Raw genomic sequence first — 20388 nt, forward strand, 5'->3', positions numbered from 1 at the left:
AGTCACACACTGCAAGGCGTTGGGAAAGTATTCAGACCCCTTGACTTTTTACACATTTCGTTAAGTTGCAGCCTTATTTTAAAAATGATATAAATATCTTTTTTTACCTCATCAATACCACATAATGACGATGCGAAAACATGTTTTTAGAAATGTTTGCTAATTTTTTTTAAATAATTTAAAAATAAAAATAAATACCTTATTTACATCAGTATTCAGACCCTTTGCTATGAGACTCAAAATTGAGCTCAGATGCCTCCTGTTTCTATTGATCATCATCCATGTTTCTACAACTTGATTGGAGTCCACCTGTGGTCAATTCAGTTGATTTGACATTTGGAAAGGCACACATGTCTATATAAGGTCCCACAGTTGACAGTGCATGTCAGAGCAAAAACCAAGCCATGAGGTTGAAGGAATTGTCCGTAGAGCACAGAGACAGGATTGTGTCGAGGTACAGATCTGGGGAAGGGTATCAAAATGTCTACAGCAAGAAAGGTCTCCAAGAACACAGTGACCTCCATCATTCTTAATTGGAAGAAGATTGGAACCACCAAGAATCTTCCTAGAGCTGGCAACCGGGCCAAACTGAGCAATCGGGGGAGAAGGACCTTGGTCAGGGAGGTGACTAAGAACCTGATGGTCACTGACAGAGCTCCAGAGTTCCTCTGTGGAGAAGGGAGAACCTTCCAGAAGGGCAAATATCTCTGCAGCCCTCCACCAATCAGGCCTTCATGGTAGTGGCCAGACGGAAGCCACTCCTCAGTAAAAGGCACATGACAGCCCGCTTGGAGTTTGCCAAAAGGCACCTAAAGACTCTCAGACCATGAGAAACAAGATTCTCTGGTCTGATGAAACCAAGATTGAACTCTTTGGTCTGAATGGCAAACGTCACATCTGGAGGAAACCTGGCACCATCCCTACAGTGAAGCATGGTGGTGGCAGCAACATGCTGTGGGGGTGGTTTTCAGAGGCAGGGACTGGGAGACTAGTCAGGATCGAGGGAAAGATGAACAGTGCAATGTACAGAGAGATCCTTCATGAAAACCTACTCCAGAGCACCCATGACCTCAAACTGGGGCAAAGGTTCACCTTCCAACAGGACAACGACCCTAAGCACACAGCCAAGACAATGCAGGAGTGGCTTCGGGACAAGTCTCTTAATATCCTTGAGTGGCCCAGCAAGAGCCCGGACTTGAATACGATCTAACATCTCTGGAGAGACCTGAAAATAACTTGAGAAGATCTGCAGAGAAGAATGGTAGAATCTCCCCAAATACAGGTGTGCCGAGCTTGTAGCATCATACCCAAGAAGACTCGAGTCTGTAATCGCTGCCAAAGGTGCTTCAACAAAAAACTGAGTAAATGGTGTGATTACTTATGTAAATGCGATATTTGCAAACATTTCTACAAACCTGTTTTTGCTTTGTCATTGTGGAGTAGTGTGTGTAGATTGCTGAAGATTTAATTATAATTTTTTAAAATCCATTTTAGAATAAGTAACGTAACAAAATGTGGAAAAAGTCAAGGGGTCTGAATACTTTCCGAAGGCACTGTAATTATACCAACAAGTTACATTAATATACTTTTCTCTCGGTTGTATTGCAGCTTTCAGGAAGAGCACCCTTAATATCGAGGAGGCACTTAATCACATACAAGGCACCTTGACCTTGAGTTCCTATACCAGACAATCTCCCACCCCCGACAGGTCAGGATGTCTGCTATAATAGCTAAACTGTTTACAAGTACTATGTGTACTAGTAAGAAGTGAATATTCCAACATATATATATATATATACACATGTACGTATAACCGTTACCCTATGAACACATAAACTATTATAATGACTTTATAAACATTTCTAATTCATTAACGTTATTACGCCAACTGAGTGTCGCCATCTGCATATTTCTCCAGGCTTTTCATTCATGTAATTTTCTAGCCTGAGTCCCAGTCTGTTTGTGCTATAATACCACAGACTCTTTGTCACTCATTGTCATGTTTGGCTTGACATTGGCAGCAATTGGTCTGCCAAGAGTACAAACTGATCTGGGATCAGGTTAGCAACCCTATAGTTTACCGGCATTTATAATGAACATTATTATACCAACCACATATCACCATCAGCATGTTTCTCTGGTTTAAACACAGGAGCTGCACTTCATCCCCTAAGCCTCCCCTGACACCCAGCCCGTCGCTCCACCAGGGGACCCTGTCTGCCCTGGAGGCCTACAGCAAACTGATGCAGGACAGAACCTTCAGCAGCTTCAAGAACAGGCTTCTATTCCTCAGCCAGCTCCAGGAGACACAGCTGAGGGACAGGGACGATCTGCAGGGGACACAGCTGAGGGAGAGAGATGAACTGCAGGGGACACAGCCGAGGGAGAGGGATGAGCTGCAGGACACACAGCTGAGGGAGAGAGACGAACTGCAGGGGACACAGCCGAGGGAGAGGGATGAGCTGCAGGACACACAGCTGAGGGACTGGGACGAACTGCAGGGGACACAGAGGGAGAGGGACGAACTGCAAGGGAGGGAGAGGGACGAACTGCAGGGGACACAGCCGAGGGACAGGGACGAACTGCAAGGGACACAGCCGAGGGACAGGGAGAACTGCAAGGGACACAGCCGAGGGACAGGGACGAACTGCAAGGGACACAGGAGGGACAGGGCGAACTGCAAGGGACACAGCCGAGGGAGAGGGACGAACTGCAAGGGACACAGCCGAGGGAGAGGGACGAACTGCAAGGGACACAGCCGAGGGAGAGGGACGAACTGCAGGGGACACAGCTGAGGGACAGGGAGCGGGACATGGTGTTCCTCAATGAGCTGCAGGACACACAGCTGTGGGACAAGGAGACCTGTAGCAGTCCACAGGTAGGCATTGTGGGTCAACTATCTCTATTAAATCATGCAAACTACCCGTATGTCTTCTGAAGCTTTACAGTTCATATCTCTATTACATTTATAGAGTATGTCAGTGAGTTGTTTCAATCCGAAAATCCTTGTTGAATTAAACTCTGGAAAAGCTAACCGTTACGTCTCTTCTCTGTGGCTGTGGATGTGTTGCTGTGGAGATGAAAGTTAAAAGGTCCCTGTAGTTTAATGTTAGCCTGTAGCTACTACTGCCTGGACCTGCATCAACAGACAGAGGCCCCTCTGCGTACACACAGGAATGTTACCTATGTCTGTGCATGGGCCCAGGGGCACTAGATACTTGACATACACTACATGACCAAAAGTATGTGGACACCTGGTCATCGAACATCTCCTTCCAAAATCATGGGTATGAATATCCACTCTTCTGGGAAGGCTTTCCACTAGATGTTGGAACATTTCTGCTATAACAGCCTCTACTCTTCTGGGAAGGCTTTCCACTAGATGTTGGAACATTTCTGCTATAACAGCCTCCACTCTTCTGGGAAGGCTTTCCACTAGATGTTGGAACATTTCTGCTATAACAGCCTCCACTCTTCTGGGAAGGCTTTCCACTAGATGTTGGAACATTTCTGCTATAACAGCCTCCACTCTTCTGGGAAGGCTTTCCACTAGATGTTGGAACATTGCTGCTATAACAGCCTCCACTCTTCTGGGAAGGCTTTCCACTAGATGTTGGAACATTTCTGCTATAACAGCCTCCACTCTTCTGGGAAGGCTTTCCACTAGATGTTGGAACATTTCTGCTATAACAGCCTCCACTCTTCTGGGAAGGCTTTCCACTAGATGTTGGAACATGCTGCTATAACAGCCTCCACTCTTCTGGGAAGGCTTTCCACTAGATGTTGGAACATTGCTGCTATAACAGCCTCCACTCTTCTGGGAAGGCTTTCCACTAGATGTTGGAACATTTCTGCTATAACAGCCTCCACTCTTCTGGGAAGGCTTTCCACTAGATGTTGGAACATTGCTGCTATAACAGCCTCCACTCTTCTGGGAAGGCTTTCCACTAGATGTTGGAACATTGATGCTATAACAGCCTCCACTCTTCTGGGAAGGCTTTCCACTAGATGTTGGAACATTGCTGCGGAGACTTGTTTCCATTCAACCACAAGAGCATTAATGAGGTCGGGCAGTGATGTTGGGCGATTAGGCCTGGCTCGCAGTCGGCATTCCAATTCATCAATGTTCAAAGGTCTTCGATGGGGTTGAGGTCAGGGCTCTGTGCAGGCCAGTTCAGTTCTTCCACACCAATCTCCGCAAACCATTTCTGTATGGACCTCGCTTTGTGCACAGGGGCATTGTCATGCTGAAACAGGAAAGGGCCTTCCCCAAACTGTTGCCACAAAGTTGGAAGCTGTAGCTTTACGATGTCCCTTCACTGGAACTAAGGGGCCTAGCCCCACCTTGAAAAACAGCCCCAGACCATTATTCCTCCTCCACCAAACTTTACAGTTGACACTATGCATTCGGGCAGGTAGCGTTCTCCTGGCTTCTGCCAAACTCAGATTTGTTCCTTCGGACTGTCGGATGGTGAAGCGTCATTCATCACTCCAGAGAACGCATTTCCACTGCTCCAGAGTCAAATGGCGGCGAGCTTTACACTCCAGTCGACACTTTGGCATTGTGCATGGTAATCTTAGGCTTGTGTGCGGCTGCTCGGCCTTGGAAACCCATTTCATGAAGCTCCAGACGAACAGTTGTTGTGCTAACGTTTCTTCCAGAGTCCGTTTGGAACTCGGGGACAGACGATTTTCACGCGCTTCAGCACTCAGCGGTCCTGCACTTTGAGCTTGTGTGGTCTACCACTTTCCGGTTGAGCCATTGTTGCTCCTAGACATTTCCACTTCACAATAACAGCACTTACAGTTGACCGGGGCAGCTCTAGCAGGGCAGACATTAGACGAACTGACTTGTTGGAAAGGTAGCATCCTAGATTGCATGGCTGTGTGCTCGATTTTATACACCTGTCAGCCATGGGTGTAGCTGAAATAGCCAAATCCACTAGTTTGAAGGGGTGTCCACATACCTTTGTGTATATATAGTGTAGCTATGCACATTATTAAGGATATCTATCATACCGTCATGACATTCATCACTTGTTGAATAATGCATCTCTTCTGTTGGTGAATTAATACATCTCTTCTGTTGGTGAATTAATACATCTCTTCTGTTGGTGAATTAATACATCTCTTCTGTTGGTGAATTAATACATTTCTTCTGTTGGTGAATTAATACATCTCAGAGGAACTCATTGAAAAGAAGTGTTTTTATGTTTTCATGGGTAATCCTCTGGGGTTCTTGGTACTTTTTTTAAAAGGTTTTTTATCTGTATGAATTGTTTTACCCAAATATCAATGAATCAACCAACACAACTATCTCTTCTGTATTCCAGCATCATAATGTGACTCAGTCAGAGAGCCTGTCCAGTCTGGATAGCTTGGAGATGGAGGACGGCTTAAACCACAACAACACAGTACAGAGAGTCCACAGCTCTTGGTTAGATCACCAGAGACACCCCAATGGTCCATCCTCTGACTTGTCCTTTTGTCCACCAACAAAGAGTGTCCTAAGTGGTAACCTCCTAATCCAACAGGGCAAAGTTGATGCTAGCCCTCAGCCACCCAGACCAAGGCAGACAGAGGAGTCTGTCGAAGATTGTAACAGCAGACTGCACCAGCTCTCTCAGGCCACCGGGTGGCAGAGTTGTACAGACCAATCATCATCACAGAGTAACACTATAACCCAGTCCCCACTCCTCAGTGTCAGTCACCACAGCCTGCTAACTCTGAGTGGGATTATAGACACATCCTCAATACGTTCAGATAGCGGTGACCAACACTCTCAGGAGAGGGAAAGTCATCTGAGGGGGGACCACAGAGTCTCGGGGGTCGTAGTGTGCTCCAAGGCTTCTACCCCAGACAGAACGCTGCTAGAGTTCACCTCTTGTCTGATCCCAGAGGGAAAGTTAGAATTTAGGCAGCAGGTGAGAGACCCGGAGGACAAGTATTCCAAACAACCGTCGGCGACACAGGTCCTTCTGCCTGGGAAAACTTGCAGCCACAAAGACCTTCTGTGTGAAGCCCCCTCCTCATACCCTGATCATATCCTCAGTTATAACACTAAAAGTAGCTCAGGGGTCCGAGAGGACACGGCCAACATTCAGCCAACAAAAAGCACACAACACCAGTCACACGGGAGCAAACCCAGTGTAGAAGATGCCATGAACAACCTCAACAAAGGGTCCAACTCTGAGCCCAAAGCAGGGTCCGAGCCCAAAGCAAGGACCAACTCTGAGCCCAAAGCAGGGTCCAACTCTGAGCCCAAAGCAGGGTCCAACTCTGAGCCCAAAGCAGGGCCCAACCCTAAGCCCAAAGCAGGGCCCAACTCTGAGCCCAAAGCAAGGACCAACTCTGAGCCTAAAGCAAGGACCAACTCTGAGCCCAAAGCAAGGCCCAACTCTGAGCCCAAAGCAGGGTCCAACTCTGAGCCCAAACCCGAGAGGTCTAAGAACACAGACCCTCTCAGTCAGACATTGGGTCATTGTAATATCAGGTCTGACTTCCCTAAAGGCCTAAAGAGCCTGCAGGTGGAAATAACACCAACACACCTCCCAGATACACCTCCATCTCCTCCACCTGTAGCTGCTGTCAGCACAGCCACAGATCATAAAGGCACTGAAGTCCGATGCATAAAGGGAATTCTTAAAAAAGAATCAAAATATGGCGTGTCGGGAGGAAACGCCTGTTCTGGTATGTATAACGCCAGGCATTTAATATTCACCAAACAATTCACCATGTCCATCAGAGATAGTGTGGAACTGACCAGAAGGAAAGGCAAGGATGCAGACAAGATGATCAAAAAGAAGATACGCTGGTTTGACGAGGTAAATCTGGAGGAAGAGGAGGAGATGGAACGGAGTCCTATAACAAACAACAAGTGTGTTTCTGAGTATCCACTACCTCCATATAAACACTCAGCATCATCAGACCACCAACAGGGTCAGGGCCAGACGGTGGCCACCAACACCCCTCTGGCCTCCACCGGCTATCACTTTACCAAGCAGGCCTGGGCAGATGTCAGGGTCCAGGAGAGCAGGCTGCAGGGGCACCAGGGGATCCAGGAGAGAGGCCAGGAGGCCAGGGAGACAAGAGTGGAAGCCAGGGAGGTCAAGGTCCAGCGGGGGAGCAGTGGGAGAACTGTGTGCCCCAGAGTCCCCAGGAGAGTGAGATCTGCCAGGGCAGGGATGGATCCTGTTTCGTCCCGCTCCAGAAAAGGCACGGTCATCAGACCCCAATCTGCTACGGAGGCCAGCAGCCACGTGGCCTGGGTGACCCACAGGAAGGTCATGGTGCCTCGTCCCCCGCCCCGCACTGAAACCATGGAACCAAAAACACACACAAGAGAGACGGATGCTGTAGTATCATACACCACCAAGACTCCTTACAACATGGATCACTCTAATGACACCACCAAGACTCCTTACAAAATGGATCCCACTAATCACACCACCAAGACTCCTTACAAAATGGATCACTCTAATGACACCACCAAGACTCCTTACAAAATGGATCCCACTAATCACACCACCAAGACTCCTTACAAAATGGATCACTCTAATGACACCACCAAGACTCCTTACAAAATGGATCCCACTAATCACGCCACCAAGACTCCTTACAAAATGGATCACTCTAATGACACCACCAAGACTCCTTACAAAATGGATCCCACTAAATACACCACCAAGACTCCTTACAAAATGGATCCCACTAATCACACCACCAAGACTCCTTACAACATGGATCACTCTAATGACACCACCAAGACTCCTTACAACATGGATCCCTTTAATGACACCACCAAGACTCCTTACGACATGGATCACTCTAATGACACCACCAAGACTCCTTACAACATGGATCAGTCTAACTCTGCTGCTACTAAAGCAGGGATTCCTGTAGATGAGGCTTTGTGTAATAATAACACCATGGACAGCCTCGCTTCGTCCCAGACCCGTACACATGTCATTAGTGCAGATAGCAGCATTATTTCCAACCCATCCAAGGCCACCCCCATGTCAGGCCAGCAGGACGCCCAGGGAGAGGCTGCCAGATGGGGACTTCTGTACCATGAGAATGGCCTCTGTCTGGACCGTACTCCCACAGACGAGGAGATCTCCCAGCTCTGGCATGGAGTCCGTAGTGCCTTAGCCACCAAGGACGGTAATGTACTGTACTGTAGATTGATCAGACTGTCCAGTCCTCACGACTCTAATACATGTGTTGTTGTCACCAGTTGAGAAGGACGTGTCGTGGAAATGACCACCAGGGACACCTGAAGTCAATATTAAATGAATCATTCTTTATTATCAGCAAGCTGGAGAGGTTCCAAAAAACATAACGCTCCGGGGCGGCAGGTTAGCCTAGTGGTTAGAGTGTTGGACTAGTAACCGGAAGTACCCGGAAGGTAGCCTAGTGGTTAGAGCGTTGGACTAGTAACCGGAAGTAACCGGAAGGTTGCAAGTGGTTAGAGCGTTGGAGTAGTAACCGGAAGGTTGCAAGCCGGAAGGTTGCAAGTGGTTAGAGAGTTGGACTAGTAAGCGTTGGACTAGTAACCGGTTACTAGAGCGTTGGACTAGTAACCGGAAGGTTGCAAGTTCAAACCCCCGAGCTGACAAGGTACAAATCTGTCGTTCTGCCCCCGAAAAGGCAGTTAACCCTCTGTTCCTAGGCCGTCATTGAAAATAAGAATTTGTTCTTAACGGACTTGCCTAGTTAAATAAAGGTAAAATAAATAAATAAATAAAATAGTACACGTCGGTCGGGAGCTCTGCCGAGGCAGTCCCGTTAGTTCTCTCATATACTGCTTACACAGACAAGTTATATTTGCATGATTTAGCTGAATCATTATTCATAATTAATTCATCATTAACATTTGGTTCATGCATGTGACAGACCAATACCTCACAAGGCTTCTTCTCTCCAAGCTGAGACCTTGTTACTGAGACACCCCTTTCGGTTCTCAAAACAATGTTCTGGGCATACTGCCAAATTGCTTCTACTGATTGTGAGGATTCCTCCCAGGCATGATCAATCAGTCACTTGCGTGAACCCAGTGGAATTGGTTATTAGAAAAGCACAAACATTAAATGTTCCTTCACAGACATTAATGTGCATATCAGTCAAATTAGATTAACTTTATCACATTTAGCTGGTTGTGTAGTTTGAGATTTCATGTTTTATGGCATAGTTAGTAGGGATGTGCATCTTTCCTTTCATGAACAATTCGATACGCGTCTGGTACAATACAGGAACCATACAGCCCAGTTCCAGCCAAGACAGCAGCTACTCTTCTTGGGCTCCAGCGAAATTAAGGCAGTAATACAATTTAAAAACATTACAACAAATTCAGGCCCCTATTCTGCTACCACATATCTACAACACGAAATCCATGTGTACGCGTGAGTATGGTGCGTATGTTATCATATGTATGCATGTGGCAGTACCTGTGTTTGTGTTGCTTCACATTCCCCAAAGTAGCATAACGTGTATTTTTGTATCAGTTTTTTAAAAATCAAATGTTACTGTTGGCAAAAATTACTTGATGTGGAATAGAGTTCCATGTAGTCATGGCTCTATGCAGTACTGTGCACCTCCCATAGTCTGTTCTGGACTTGGGGACTGTGAAGAGACCCCTGGTGGCATGTCTTATGGGGTATGCATGGGTGTCTGAGCTGTGTGCCAGTAGTTTAGACAGACAGCTCGGTGCATTCAACATGTCAATACCTCTCATAAATACAAGTAGTGATAAAGTCAATCTCTCCTTCACTTTGAGCCAGGAGAGGTTGACATGCATATTATTCTGTTCTGAGGCAATTGCAATTTTCCTCTTTGTGGCACCTGACCACACCACTGAACAGTAGTCCAGGTGTGACAAAACTAGGGCCTGTAGGACCTGCCTTGTTGATAGTGTTGTTAAGAAGGTAGAGCATCGCTTTATTATAGACAGACTTCTCTCCATCTTAGCTACTGTGTTATCAATGTGTTTTGACCATGACAGTTTACCATCCAGAGTTACTCCAAGCAGTTTAGTCACCTCAACTTGCTCAATTTCCACATCATTCATTACAAGATTTAGTTGAGGTTTAGTGAATGATTTGTCCCAAATACAGTGCTTTTAGTTTTAGAAATATTTACAACTAACTTATTCCTTGCCTCCCATTCTGAAACTAACTGCAGCTCTTTGTTAAGTGTTGCAGTCATTTCAGCCGCTGTAGTAGCTGTCGTGTATAGTGTTGAGTCATCCGCATACTCAAAGCCAGTGGCATGTAGTTAGTAAAGATTGAAAAAAGTAATGGGCCTAGATAGCTGCCCTGGGGAATTCCTGATTTCTACCTGGATTATGTTTGAGAGGCTTCCATTAAAGAACCATCTCTGTGTTCTGTTAGACAGGTAACTCTTTATCCACAATATAGCAGGGGTGTAAAGCCATAACACAAGTTTTTCCAGCAGCAGACTATAATCGATTTTGTGTAAGTGCTGTACTTGTTGAATGTCCTTCCCTATAAGCATGCTGAAAGTCTGTCAATTTGTTTACTGTAAAATAGCATTGTATCTGGTCAACAACAAAATTTCTCCAACAGTGTACTAAGGGTTGGTAACAGGCTGATTGGTCGGCTATTTGAGCCAGTAAAGGGGGCTTTACTATTCTTAGGTAGAGGAATGACTTCAGCTTCCCTCCAGACCTGAGGGAACACACTTTCTAGCAGGCTTAGATTGAAGATGTGGCAATATCGTCCGCTATTCTCCTTAGTTATTTTCCAACCATGTTGTCAGATCCTGGTTGTTTGTCATTGTTGATAGACAACAATAATGTTTCACCTCTTCCACACTCACTTTACTGAATTAAAAATTACAATGCTTCTCTTTCATAATTTGAACAGTTATATTTGGATGTGTAGTGTCAGTGTTTGTTGCTGGCATGTCATGCCTAAGTTTGCTAATCTTGCCAATGAAAAAAATCAGTAAGTAATTGGCAATATCAGTTGGTTTTATGATGAATGAGCCTTTTGATTCAATGAATGATGGAGCTGAGTTTGCCTTTTTTCCCAAAATGTGCTCCAAAGCTTTTTACTATCATTCATTATGTAATTTAGCTTTGTTTCATAGCATAGTTTCTTCTTTTTATTCAGTTTAATCACATGATTTTTCAATTTGCAGTACTTTTGCTAATTGGTTCTGCAGCCAGTAACTAGAATAAGCAATTTCATAAATGTGTCAAGTGCAGCGTCTGGTTGCTCCTCATTACACAACACAGACCAGCAGCGTCTGGTTGCTGCTCATTACACAACACAGACCAGCAGTGTCTGGTTGCTGCTCATTACACACCACAGACCAGCAGCATCTGGTTGCTCCTCATTACACACCACAGACCAGCAGCGTCTGGTTGCTCCTCATTACACACCACTGACCAGCAGCATCTGGTTGCTCCTCATTACACACCACAGACCAGCAGCGTCTGGTTGCTCCTCATTACACACCACAGACCAGCAGCGTCTGGTTGCTCCTCATTACACACCACAGACCAGCAGTGTCTGGTTGCTCCTCATTACACACCACAGACCAGCAGCGTCTGGTTGCTCCTCATTACACACCACAGACCAGCAGCGTCTGGTTGCTCCTCATTACAGACCAGCAGCGTCTGGTTGCTCCTCATTACACACCACAGACCAGCAGCGTCTGGTTGCTCCTCATTACACACCACAGACCAGCAGCGTCTGGTTGCTCCTCATTACACACCAGACCAGCAGTGTCTGGTTGCTGCTCATTACACACCACAGACCAGCAGCATCTGGTTGCTCCTCATTACACACCACAGACCAGCAGCATCTGGTTGCTCCTCATTACACACCACAGACCAGTAGCGTCTGGTTGCTCCTCATTACAGACCAGCAGCGTCTGGTTGCTCCTCATTACACACCACAGACCAGCAGCGTCTGGTTGCTCCTCATTACACACCACAGACCAGCAGCGTCTGGTTGCTCCTCATTACACACCACAGACCAGCAGCGTCTGGTTGCTCCTCATTACACACCACAGACCAGCAGCGTCTGGTTGCTCCTCATTACACACCACAGACCAGCAGCGTCTGGTTGCTCCTCATTTATCACCACAGACCAGCAGCGCCTGGTTGCTCCTCATTACACACCACAGACCAGCAGCGTCTGGTTGCTCCTCATTACATACCACAGACCAGCAGCGTCTGGTTGCTCCTCATTACACACCACAGACCAGCAGCGTCTGGTTGCTCCTCATTACACCACAGACCAGCAGACCAGCAAATATTCTTTACATCGTCAACAGAGGAATCACTACAAAACGTATTGTATGACCTCTTATACACTATATTAGGCCCAGTCTGACCTCTTATACACTATATTAGGCCCAGCCTGACCTCTTATACACTATATTAGGCCCAGCCTGACCTCTTATACACTATATTAGACCCACCTCTTATACACTATATTAGGCCCAGCCTGACCTCTTATACACTATATTTAGCCTGACCTCTTATACACTATATTAGGCCCAGCCTGACCTCTTATACACTATATTAGGCCCAGCCTGACCTCTTATACACTATATTAGGCCTAGCCTGACCTCTTATACACTATATTAGGCCCAGCCTGACCTCTTATACACTATATTAGGCCCAGCTTGACCTCTTATACACTATATTAGGCCCAGCCTAACCTCTTATACACTATATTAGGCCCAGCCTGACCTCTTATACACTATATTAGGCCCAGCCTGACCTCTTATACACTATATTAGGCCCAGCCTGACCTCTTATCCACTATATTAGGCCCAGCCTGACCTCTTATACACTATATTAGGCCCAGCCTGACCTCTTATACACTATATTAGGCCCAGCCTGACCTCTTATACACTATATTAGGCCCAGCCTGACCTCTTATACACTATATTAGAACCAGCCTGACCTCTTATACACTATATTAGGCCCAGCCTGACCTCTTATACACTATATTAGGCCCAGCCTGACCTCTTATACACTATATTAGGCCCAGCCTGACCTCTTATACACTATATTAGGCCCAGCCTGACCTCTTATACACTGTATTAGGCCCAGCCTGACCTCTTATACACTATATTAGGCCCAGCCTGACCTCTTATACACTATATTAGGCCCAGCCTGACCTCTTATACACTGTATTAGGCCCAGCCTGACCTCTTATTTTTATTTATTTTTTTCACCTTTATTTAACCAGGTAGGTTAGTTGAGAACAAGTTCTCATTTGCAACTGCGACCTGACCAAGATAAAGCATAGCAGTGTGGGCAGACAACACAGAGTTACACATGGAATAAACAATTAACAAGTCAATAACACAGTAGAAAACAAAGGTGGGATTCTATATACAATGTGTGCAAAAGGCATGAGGAGGTAGGCAAATAATTACAATTTTGCAGATTAACACTGGAGTGATAAATGATCAGATGGTCATGTACAGGTAGAGATATTGGTGTGCAAAAGAGCAGAAAAGTAAATAAATAAAAACAGTATGGGGATGAGGTAGGTGAAAATGGGTGGGCTATTTACCAATAGACTATGTACAGCTGCAGCGATCGGTTAGCTGCTCAGATCCAGCTGATGTTTGAAGTTGGTGAGGGAGATAAAGTCTCCAACTCAGCGATTTTTGCAATTCGTTCCAGTCACAGGCAGCAGAGTACTTGGCCAAATTTTGGCTTTAGGGATGATCAGTGAGATACACCTGCTAGCGCGTGCTACGGATGGGTGTTGCCATCGTGACCAGTGAACTGAGATAAGGCGGAGCTTTACCTAGCATGGACTTGTAGATGACCTGGAGCCAGTGGGTCTGGCGACTAATTAACGAGGGCCAGCCGACTAGAGCATACAAGTCAACAGTGGTGGGTGGTATAACCCTTTAGTGACAAAACGGATGGCACTGTGATAGACTGCATCCAGTTTGCTGAGTAGAGTGTTGAAGCCATTTTGTAGATGACATCGCCGAAGTCGAGGATCGGTAGGATAGTCAGTTTTACTAGGGTAAGCTTGGCGGCGTGAGTGAAGGAGGCTTTGTTGCGGAATAGAAAGCCGACTCTTGATTTGATTTTCGATTGGAGATGTTTGGTATGAGTCTGGAAGGAGAGTTTGCAGTCTAGCCAGACACCTAGGTACTTATAGATGTCCACATATTCAAGGTCGGAACCATCCAGGGTGGTGATGCTAGTCGGGCATGCGGGTGCAGGCAGCGATCGGTTGAAAAGCATGCATTTGGTTTTACTAGCGTTTAAGAGCAGTTGGAGGCCACGGAAGGAGTGTTGTATGGCATTGAAGCTTGTTTGGAGGTTAGATAGCACAGTGTCCAATGCCCAGCCTGACCTCTTATACACTATATTAGGCCCAGCCTGACCTCTTATACACTATATTAGGCCCAGCCTTTGGAACGTTGGTAGATATGGCTACTATATTGTGATGGCTACATCTGATGGATCTGGATACTGCTTTTCAAACACATTTCTGCAGCATTAGTAAAGATGTGTTAAATTCAGATGAGGTATTTTCAGAATAAAACTAAATGAGTTAAAAACAACAGTGAACCATTGATTCCTGAAGTTTGAATTAGTTTTCTGACCAATGCATGCTTCATTTGGATCGGTTTAGGCTCCGATGCATTCGCAGTTCATCCATTTGAACCGGGGGCCGATATGTAATGTTGAATCGTTAAATGCATAGTAGTTAGTTATTTTTATTGTATGTAATTTATGACTGATGTCATCCACCTGCTTTTGGAAATATATTTTAAACTGCTCTTTTTTTTTTTTACATGGAAAGTACTGAGGACCCAGTGACCTAAAGCCTCCCCACTGAACTCACTGCACCTTGTGCTGTTGGCTAGTCCAACAGAAACCCTTTTGACGGGACAGTACTCTCTTTGTGTGGCTGCCAGTTTGTAACTTTGTTTGAGATTCTTTAGGTATGAAAACATTTCTTGGGAAAGCTTCTTCTTCAGTTGTATCGATACACTGTGTTTTATTGGCCCCCCCTGTACCACTCACCACCACATATGGGATCACTATAATGGTGAAAATGTCCTTATTTTTGGGTCATGTTTTTGTTTTTGGGATAGTTTGGAGAGAAACTACAGGTTTTTCATAACCGAATCTGGAGCAGGGAGGGAAACTAGGAACCTCTGACTTGCTGTTTTGTCTCTTTAGGTGACCCTATAACTGTCCTGCCTCAAGCACGTGCCAACCTGTCTCGCGTTACTATCAACGGGGACTGCCTGATCAACGGAGTTAAAGCCATCACCACGATGGGAGACTTCTTCCTCTCCCCAACCAATGGTAAGAAAGGTCAAATAAGATTTGACCTAGGTTGCATCCCAAATTGCACCCTATTCCCTATTTTGTGCACTACGTTACAGATTTATTCTGAAATGGATTAAATTCATGTTTTTCCTCATCAATCTACACACAATTCCCCATAATGACATCACAATACCCCTTAATGACATCACAATACCCCTTAATGACATCACAATACCCCATAATGACATCACAATACACCATAATGACATCACAATACCCCTTAATGACATCACAATACCCCTTAATGACATCACAATACCCCATAATGACATCACAATACCCCATAATGACATCACAATACCCCTTAATGACATCACAATACCCCATAATGACATCACAATACCCCTTAATGACATCACAATACCCCTTAATGACATCACAATACCCCATAATGACATCACAATACCCCATAATGACATCACAATACCCCATAATGACATCACAATACCCCTTAATGACATCACAATACCCCTTAATGACATCACAATACCACCATAATGACATCACAATACCCCTTAATGACATCACAATACCCCTTAATGGACATCACAATACCCCATAATGACATCACATCACAATACCCACATCACCCCATAATGACATCACAATACCCCTTAATGACATCACAATACCCCTTAATGACATCACAATACCCCATAATGACATCACAATACCCCATAATGACATCACAATACCCCATAATGACAAAGTGAAACCAGGTTTTTAGACATTTTTGCAAATGTATAAAAAAATGAAATACCTTATTCAGACCCTTCGCTATGAGACTTGAAATTGAGCTCAGATACATCCTGTTTCCATTGATCATCCTTGATGTTTCTACAACTTGATTGGGGGGGGATACCTAGTCAGTTGTACAACTGAATGCATTGAACTCAAATGGGTCTTCCACATTTAACCCAAGCCCTCTGAATCAGAGAGGTGTGAGGAGCTGCCATATTCAACATCCACGTCTTCGGCGCCCGTGGAACAGTGGGTTGATCAGGGGCAGAATGACAGATTTTGACCTTGTCACCTCGGGGATTCGATCCAGCAACCTTTTGGTTACTGGCGGAACGCTCTAACCACTAGGCTACCTGCCACACAGATTCCACCTGTGGTTAATTCAATTGATTGGACATGATTTGGAAAGGCACACACCTGTCTATAGAAGGCCACACAGTTGACAGTGCATGTCAGAGCAAAAACCAAGCCATGAGGTCGAAGGAATTGTCCGTAGAGCTCCGAGCCAGGATTGTATCGAGGCACAGATCTGGGGAAGGTACCAAAAAATGTCCGTAGCATTGAAGGTCCCCAAGAACACAGTGGCCTCCATCATTCTTAAATGGAAGAAGTTTGGAACCACCGAGACTCTTCCTAGAGCTGGCCGCCCGGACAAACTGAGCAATTGGGGGAGAAGAGCCTTGGTCAGGGAGGTGACCAAGAACCTGATGGTCACTCTGACAGTGCTCTAGAGTTCCTCTGTGGAGATGGGAGAAGGACAACCATCTCTGCAGCACTCCAGAAATCAGGCCTTTATGGTAGAGTGACCAGGCGGAAGCCACTCCTCAGTAAAAGGCACATGACAGCCTGCTTGGAGTTTGACAAAAGGCACCTTAAGACTCTCAGACCATGAGAAACAAGATTCTCTGGTCTGATGAAACCAAGATTGAACTCTTTGGCCTGAATACCAAGTGTCATGTTTGGAGGAAACCTGGCACCATCCCTACGGTGAAGCATGGTGGTGGCAGCATTATGCTGTGGGGACGTTTTTCAGTGGCAGGGACTGGGAGACTAGTCAGGATCAAGGGAAAGATGAACGGAGCCAAGTACAGAGAGATTCTTGATGAAAACCTGCTCTAAAGCGCACAGGATTATCTGACTGGGGCCAAGGTTGAACTTCCAAAAGGACAATGACCCTAAGCACACAGCCAAGACGATGCTGGAGTGGCTTCGGGACAAGTATCTGATGTCCTTCAGTGGCCCAGCCAGAGCCTAGACTTCAACCCGATTGAACATCTCTGGAGAGACCTGAAAATAACTTGAGAGGATCTGCAGAGAAGAATAGGAGAAACTCTCCAAATACAGGTGTGTCAAGCTTGTAGCGTCATACCCAAGAAAACACAAGGCTGTAATAGCTGCCAAAGGTTCTTCAACAAAGTACTGAGTAAAGGGTCTGAATACTTATGTAAATGTGATATTTAATTGATTTTTTCTTGTTTTTCCCGAAAACATTTATACAAACCTTTTTTTGCTTCTTCATTATGGGGTATTTAGTTTAGATTGGAGAAAAAAAATACAAAAATGTTCAATAAATTTGAGAATAAGTCTGTAACTGTGAATAAAGTCAAGGAGTCTGAATAATTTCCGAATGCAAAGGGAAGGGATGGGCAATTCCTCGGGTGCCTAATTGGTGTCACACTTATCCCACATCCCTAGCCAACACAGCTGATTAAACTTATTTCAATCTAAACTGAAGATCATAACTAGTTAATTATTGTTGTCAGGTGTGTTAGCTGGGGCTGGGTTAAAACTGTCAGTCAAATGTATTTATAAAGCCCTTTTTACATCAGCCGATGGCACAAAGTGCTGTACAGAAACCCAGCCTAAATCCCAAACAGCAAGCAATGCAGGCGTAGAAGCACGGTGGCTAGGGAAACTCCCTAGAAAGGCCAAAACCTAGGAAGAAATCTAGAGAGGAACCAGGGTATGTGGGGTGGCCAGTCCTCTTCTGGCTGTGCCGGGTGGAGATTATAACAGAACATGGCCAAGATGTTCAAATGTTCATAGATGACCAGCAGGGTCAAATAATAATAATCATCATCATCATCACAGTGGTTTTCGAGGATGCAACAGATGTGACACCAATCAGTCCCCTGAGGACTGGAGGTGCCCCTGATGTAGGGAATAGGGTACCATCTGGCATGACACCAATCAGTCCCCTGAGGACTGGAGGTGCCCCTGATGTAGGGAATAGGGTACCATCTGGCGTGACACCAATCAGTCCCCTGAGGACTGGAGGTGGACCTGATGTAGGGAATAGGGTACCATCTGGCGTGACACCAATCAGTCCCCTGAGGACTGGAGTTGCCCCTGATGTAGGGAATAGGGTACCATCTGGCATGCAGCCTCAAAACCTCGTAATATTATCTGTCTGTCAAAGAGCGCCATTTTGAAGTAAACTTGTTAGTAGTTGCTAGAGGTCGACCGACTATGATTTTTCAACGCCGATACCAATATTGGAGGACCAAAAAAAGCCGATACAGATTAATTGGCCGATTTTTTTTTATTTTTTATTATTTTTTATTTTTTTATTTTATATATATATATATATATATATACAATGACAATTACAACAATACTGAATGAATACTTTTATTTAAACTTAATATAATACATCAATAAAATCAAGTTAGTCTCAAATAAATAATGAAACATGTTCAATTTGGTTTAAATAATGCAAAAACAAAGTGTTGGAGAAGAAAGTAAAAGTGCAATATGTGCTATGTAAGAAAGCTAACGTTTAAGTTCCTTGCTCAGAACATGAGAACATATGAAAGCTGGTGGTTCCTTTAACATGAGTCTTCAATATTCCCAGGTAAGAAGTTTTAGGTTGTAGTTATTATAGGACTATTTCTCTCTATACCATTTGTATTTCATTAACCTTTGACTATTGGATGTTCTAATAGGTACTTTAGTATTGCCAGCCTAATCTCGGGAGTTGATAGGCTTGAAGTCATAAACAGCTCAATGCTTGAAGCATTCCGAAGAGCTGCTGGCAAACGCAGGAAAGTGCTGTTTGAATGAACGCTAATGAGCCTGCTGCTGCCTACCACCGCTCAGTCAGACTGCTCTATCAAATCATAGACTTAATTATAATATAATAACACACAGAAATACGAGCCTTCGGTCATTAATATGGTCAAATCCGGAAACTATCATTTCGAAAACAAAACGTTTATTCTTTCAGTGAAATACGGAACCGTTCCGTATTTTATCTAACGGGTGGCATCCATCAGTCTAAATATTCCTGTTACATTGCACAACCTTCAATGTTATCTCATAATTCAATGTTCTCATAATTACGTAAAATTCTGGCAAATTAGTTTGCAACGAGCCAGGTGGCCCAAACTGTTGCATATACCCTGACTCTGCGTGCAACGAACGCAAGAGAAGTGACACAATTGACCGAGTTTAATATTGCCTGCTAACATGAATTTCTTTTAACTAAATATGCATGTTTAAAAATATATACTTCTGTGTATTGATTTTAAGAAAGGCGTTGATGTTTATGGTTAGGTACAGTCGTGCAACGATTGTGCTTTTTTCGCAAATGCTCTTTTGGTAAATCATCCCCCGTTTGGCGAAGTTGGCTGTCTTTGTTAGGAAGAAATGGTCTTCACCCAGTTCGCAACGAGTCAGGTGGCCGAAACTGCTGCATTTACCCTGACTCTATTGCACAGAACGCAAGAGAAGTGACACAATTTCCCTAGTCAAAATAAATTCATGTTAGCAGGCAATATTAACTAAATATGCAGGTTTAAAAACATATACTTGTATATTGATTTTAAGAAAAGCGTTGATGTTTATGGTTAGGTACACATTGGTGCAACGACAGTGCTTTTTTCACGAATGCACTTGTTAAATCACCCGTTTGGAGAAGTAGGCTGTGATTCAATGATAAATTAACAGGCACCGCATCGATTTATATGCAACGCAGGACAAGCTAGATAAACTAGTAATATCATCAACCATGTGTAGTTAGCTAGTGATTATGTGGAGATTGATTGTTTTTTATAAGATAAGTTTAATGCTAGCTAGCACCTTACCATGGCTCATTGCTGCACAGTCTCCTCGTGGAGTGCAATGTAATCGGCCACGATGTGTCCAAAAATGCAGATTACCGATTGTTATGAAAACTTGAAATCGGCCCTAATTAATCGGCCATTCCGATTAATCGGTCGACCTCCTAGTAGTAGTACACATGTGACACTGATAACTCACATTCTATTAAGTATTTCATCCATTTGATTTGTTTC

General features: G+C 44.7%; 1 protein-coding gene across 1 annotated transcript in view; it reads left to right on the forward strand.

Annotated features, from left to right (window-relative positions):
• cep126 (centrosomal protein 126) overlaps positions 1-20388 on the forward strand; it is a 56925-nt gene that overhangs the window by 21351 nt on the left and 15186 nt on the right. The window contains exons 4-8 of the mRNA XM_042294987.1: positions 1609-1708; positions 2153-2527; positions 2590-2878; positions 5334-8163; positions 15200-15328. Coding sequence (XP_042150921.1) covers positions 1609-1708; positions 2153-2527; positions 2590-2878; positions 5334-8163; positions 15200-15328 — 3723 coding nt within the window. The remainder of the gene's footprint in view (positions 1-1608; positions 1709-2152; positions 2528-2589; positions 2879-5333; positions 8164-15199; positions 15329-20388) is intronic.

This window comes from Oncorhynchus tshawytscha, linkage group LG13 (genome assembly GCF_018296145.1).
Source record: "Oncorhynchus tshawytscha isolate Ot180627B linkage group LG13, Otsh_v2.0, whole genome shotgun sequence".
Classification (NCBI taxonomy): Eukaryota; Metazoa; Chordata; class Actinopteri; order Salmoniformes; family Salmonidae; genus Oncorhynchus; species Oncorhynchus tshawytscha.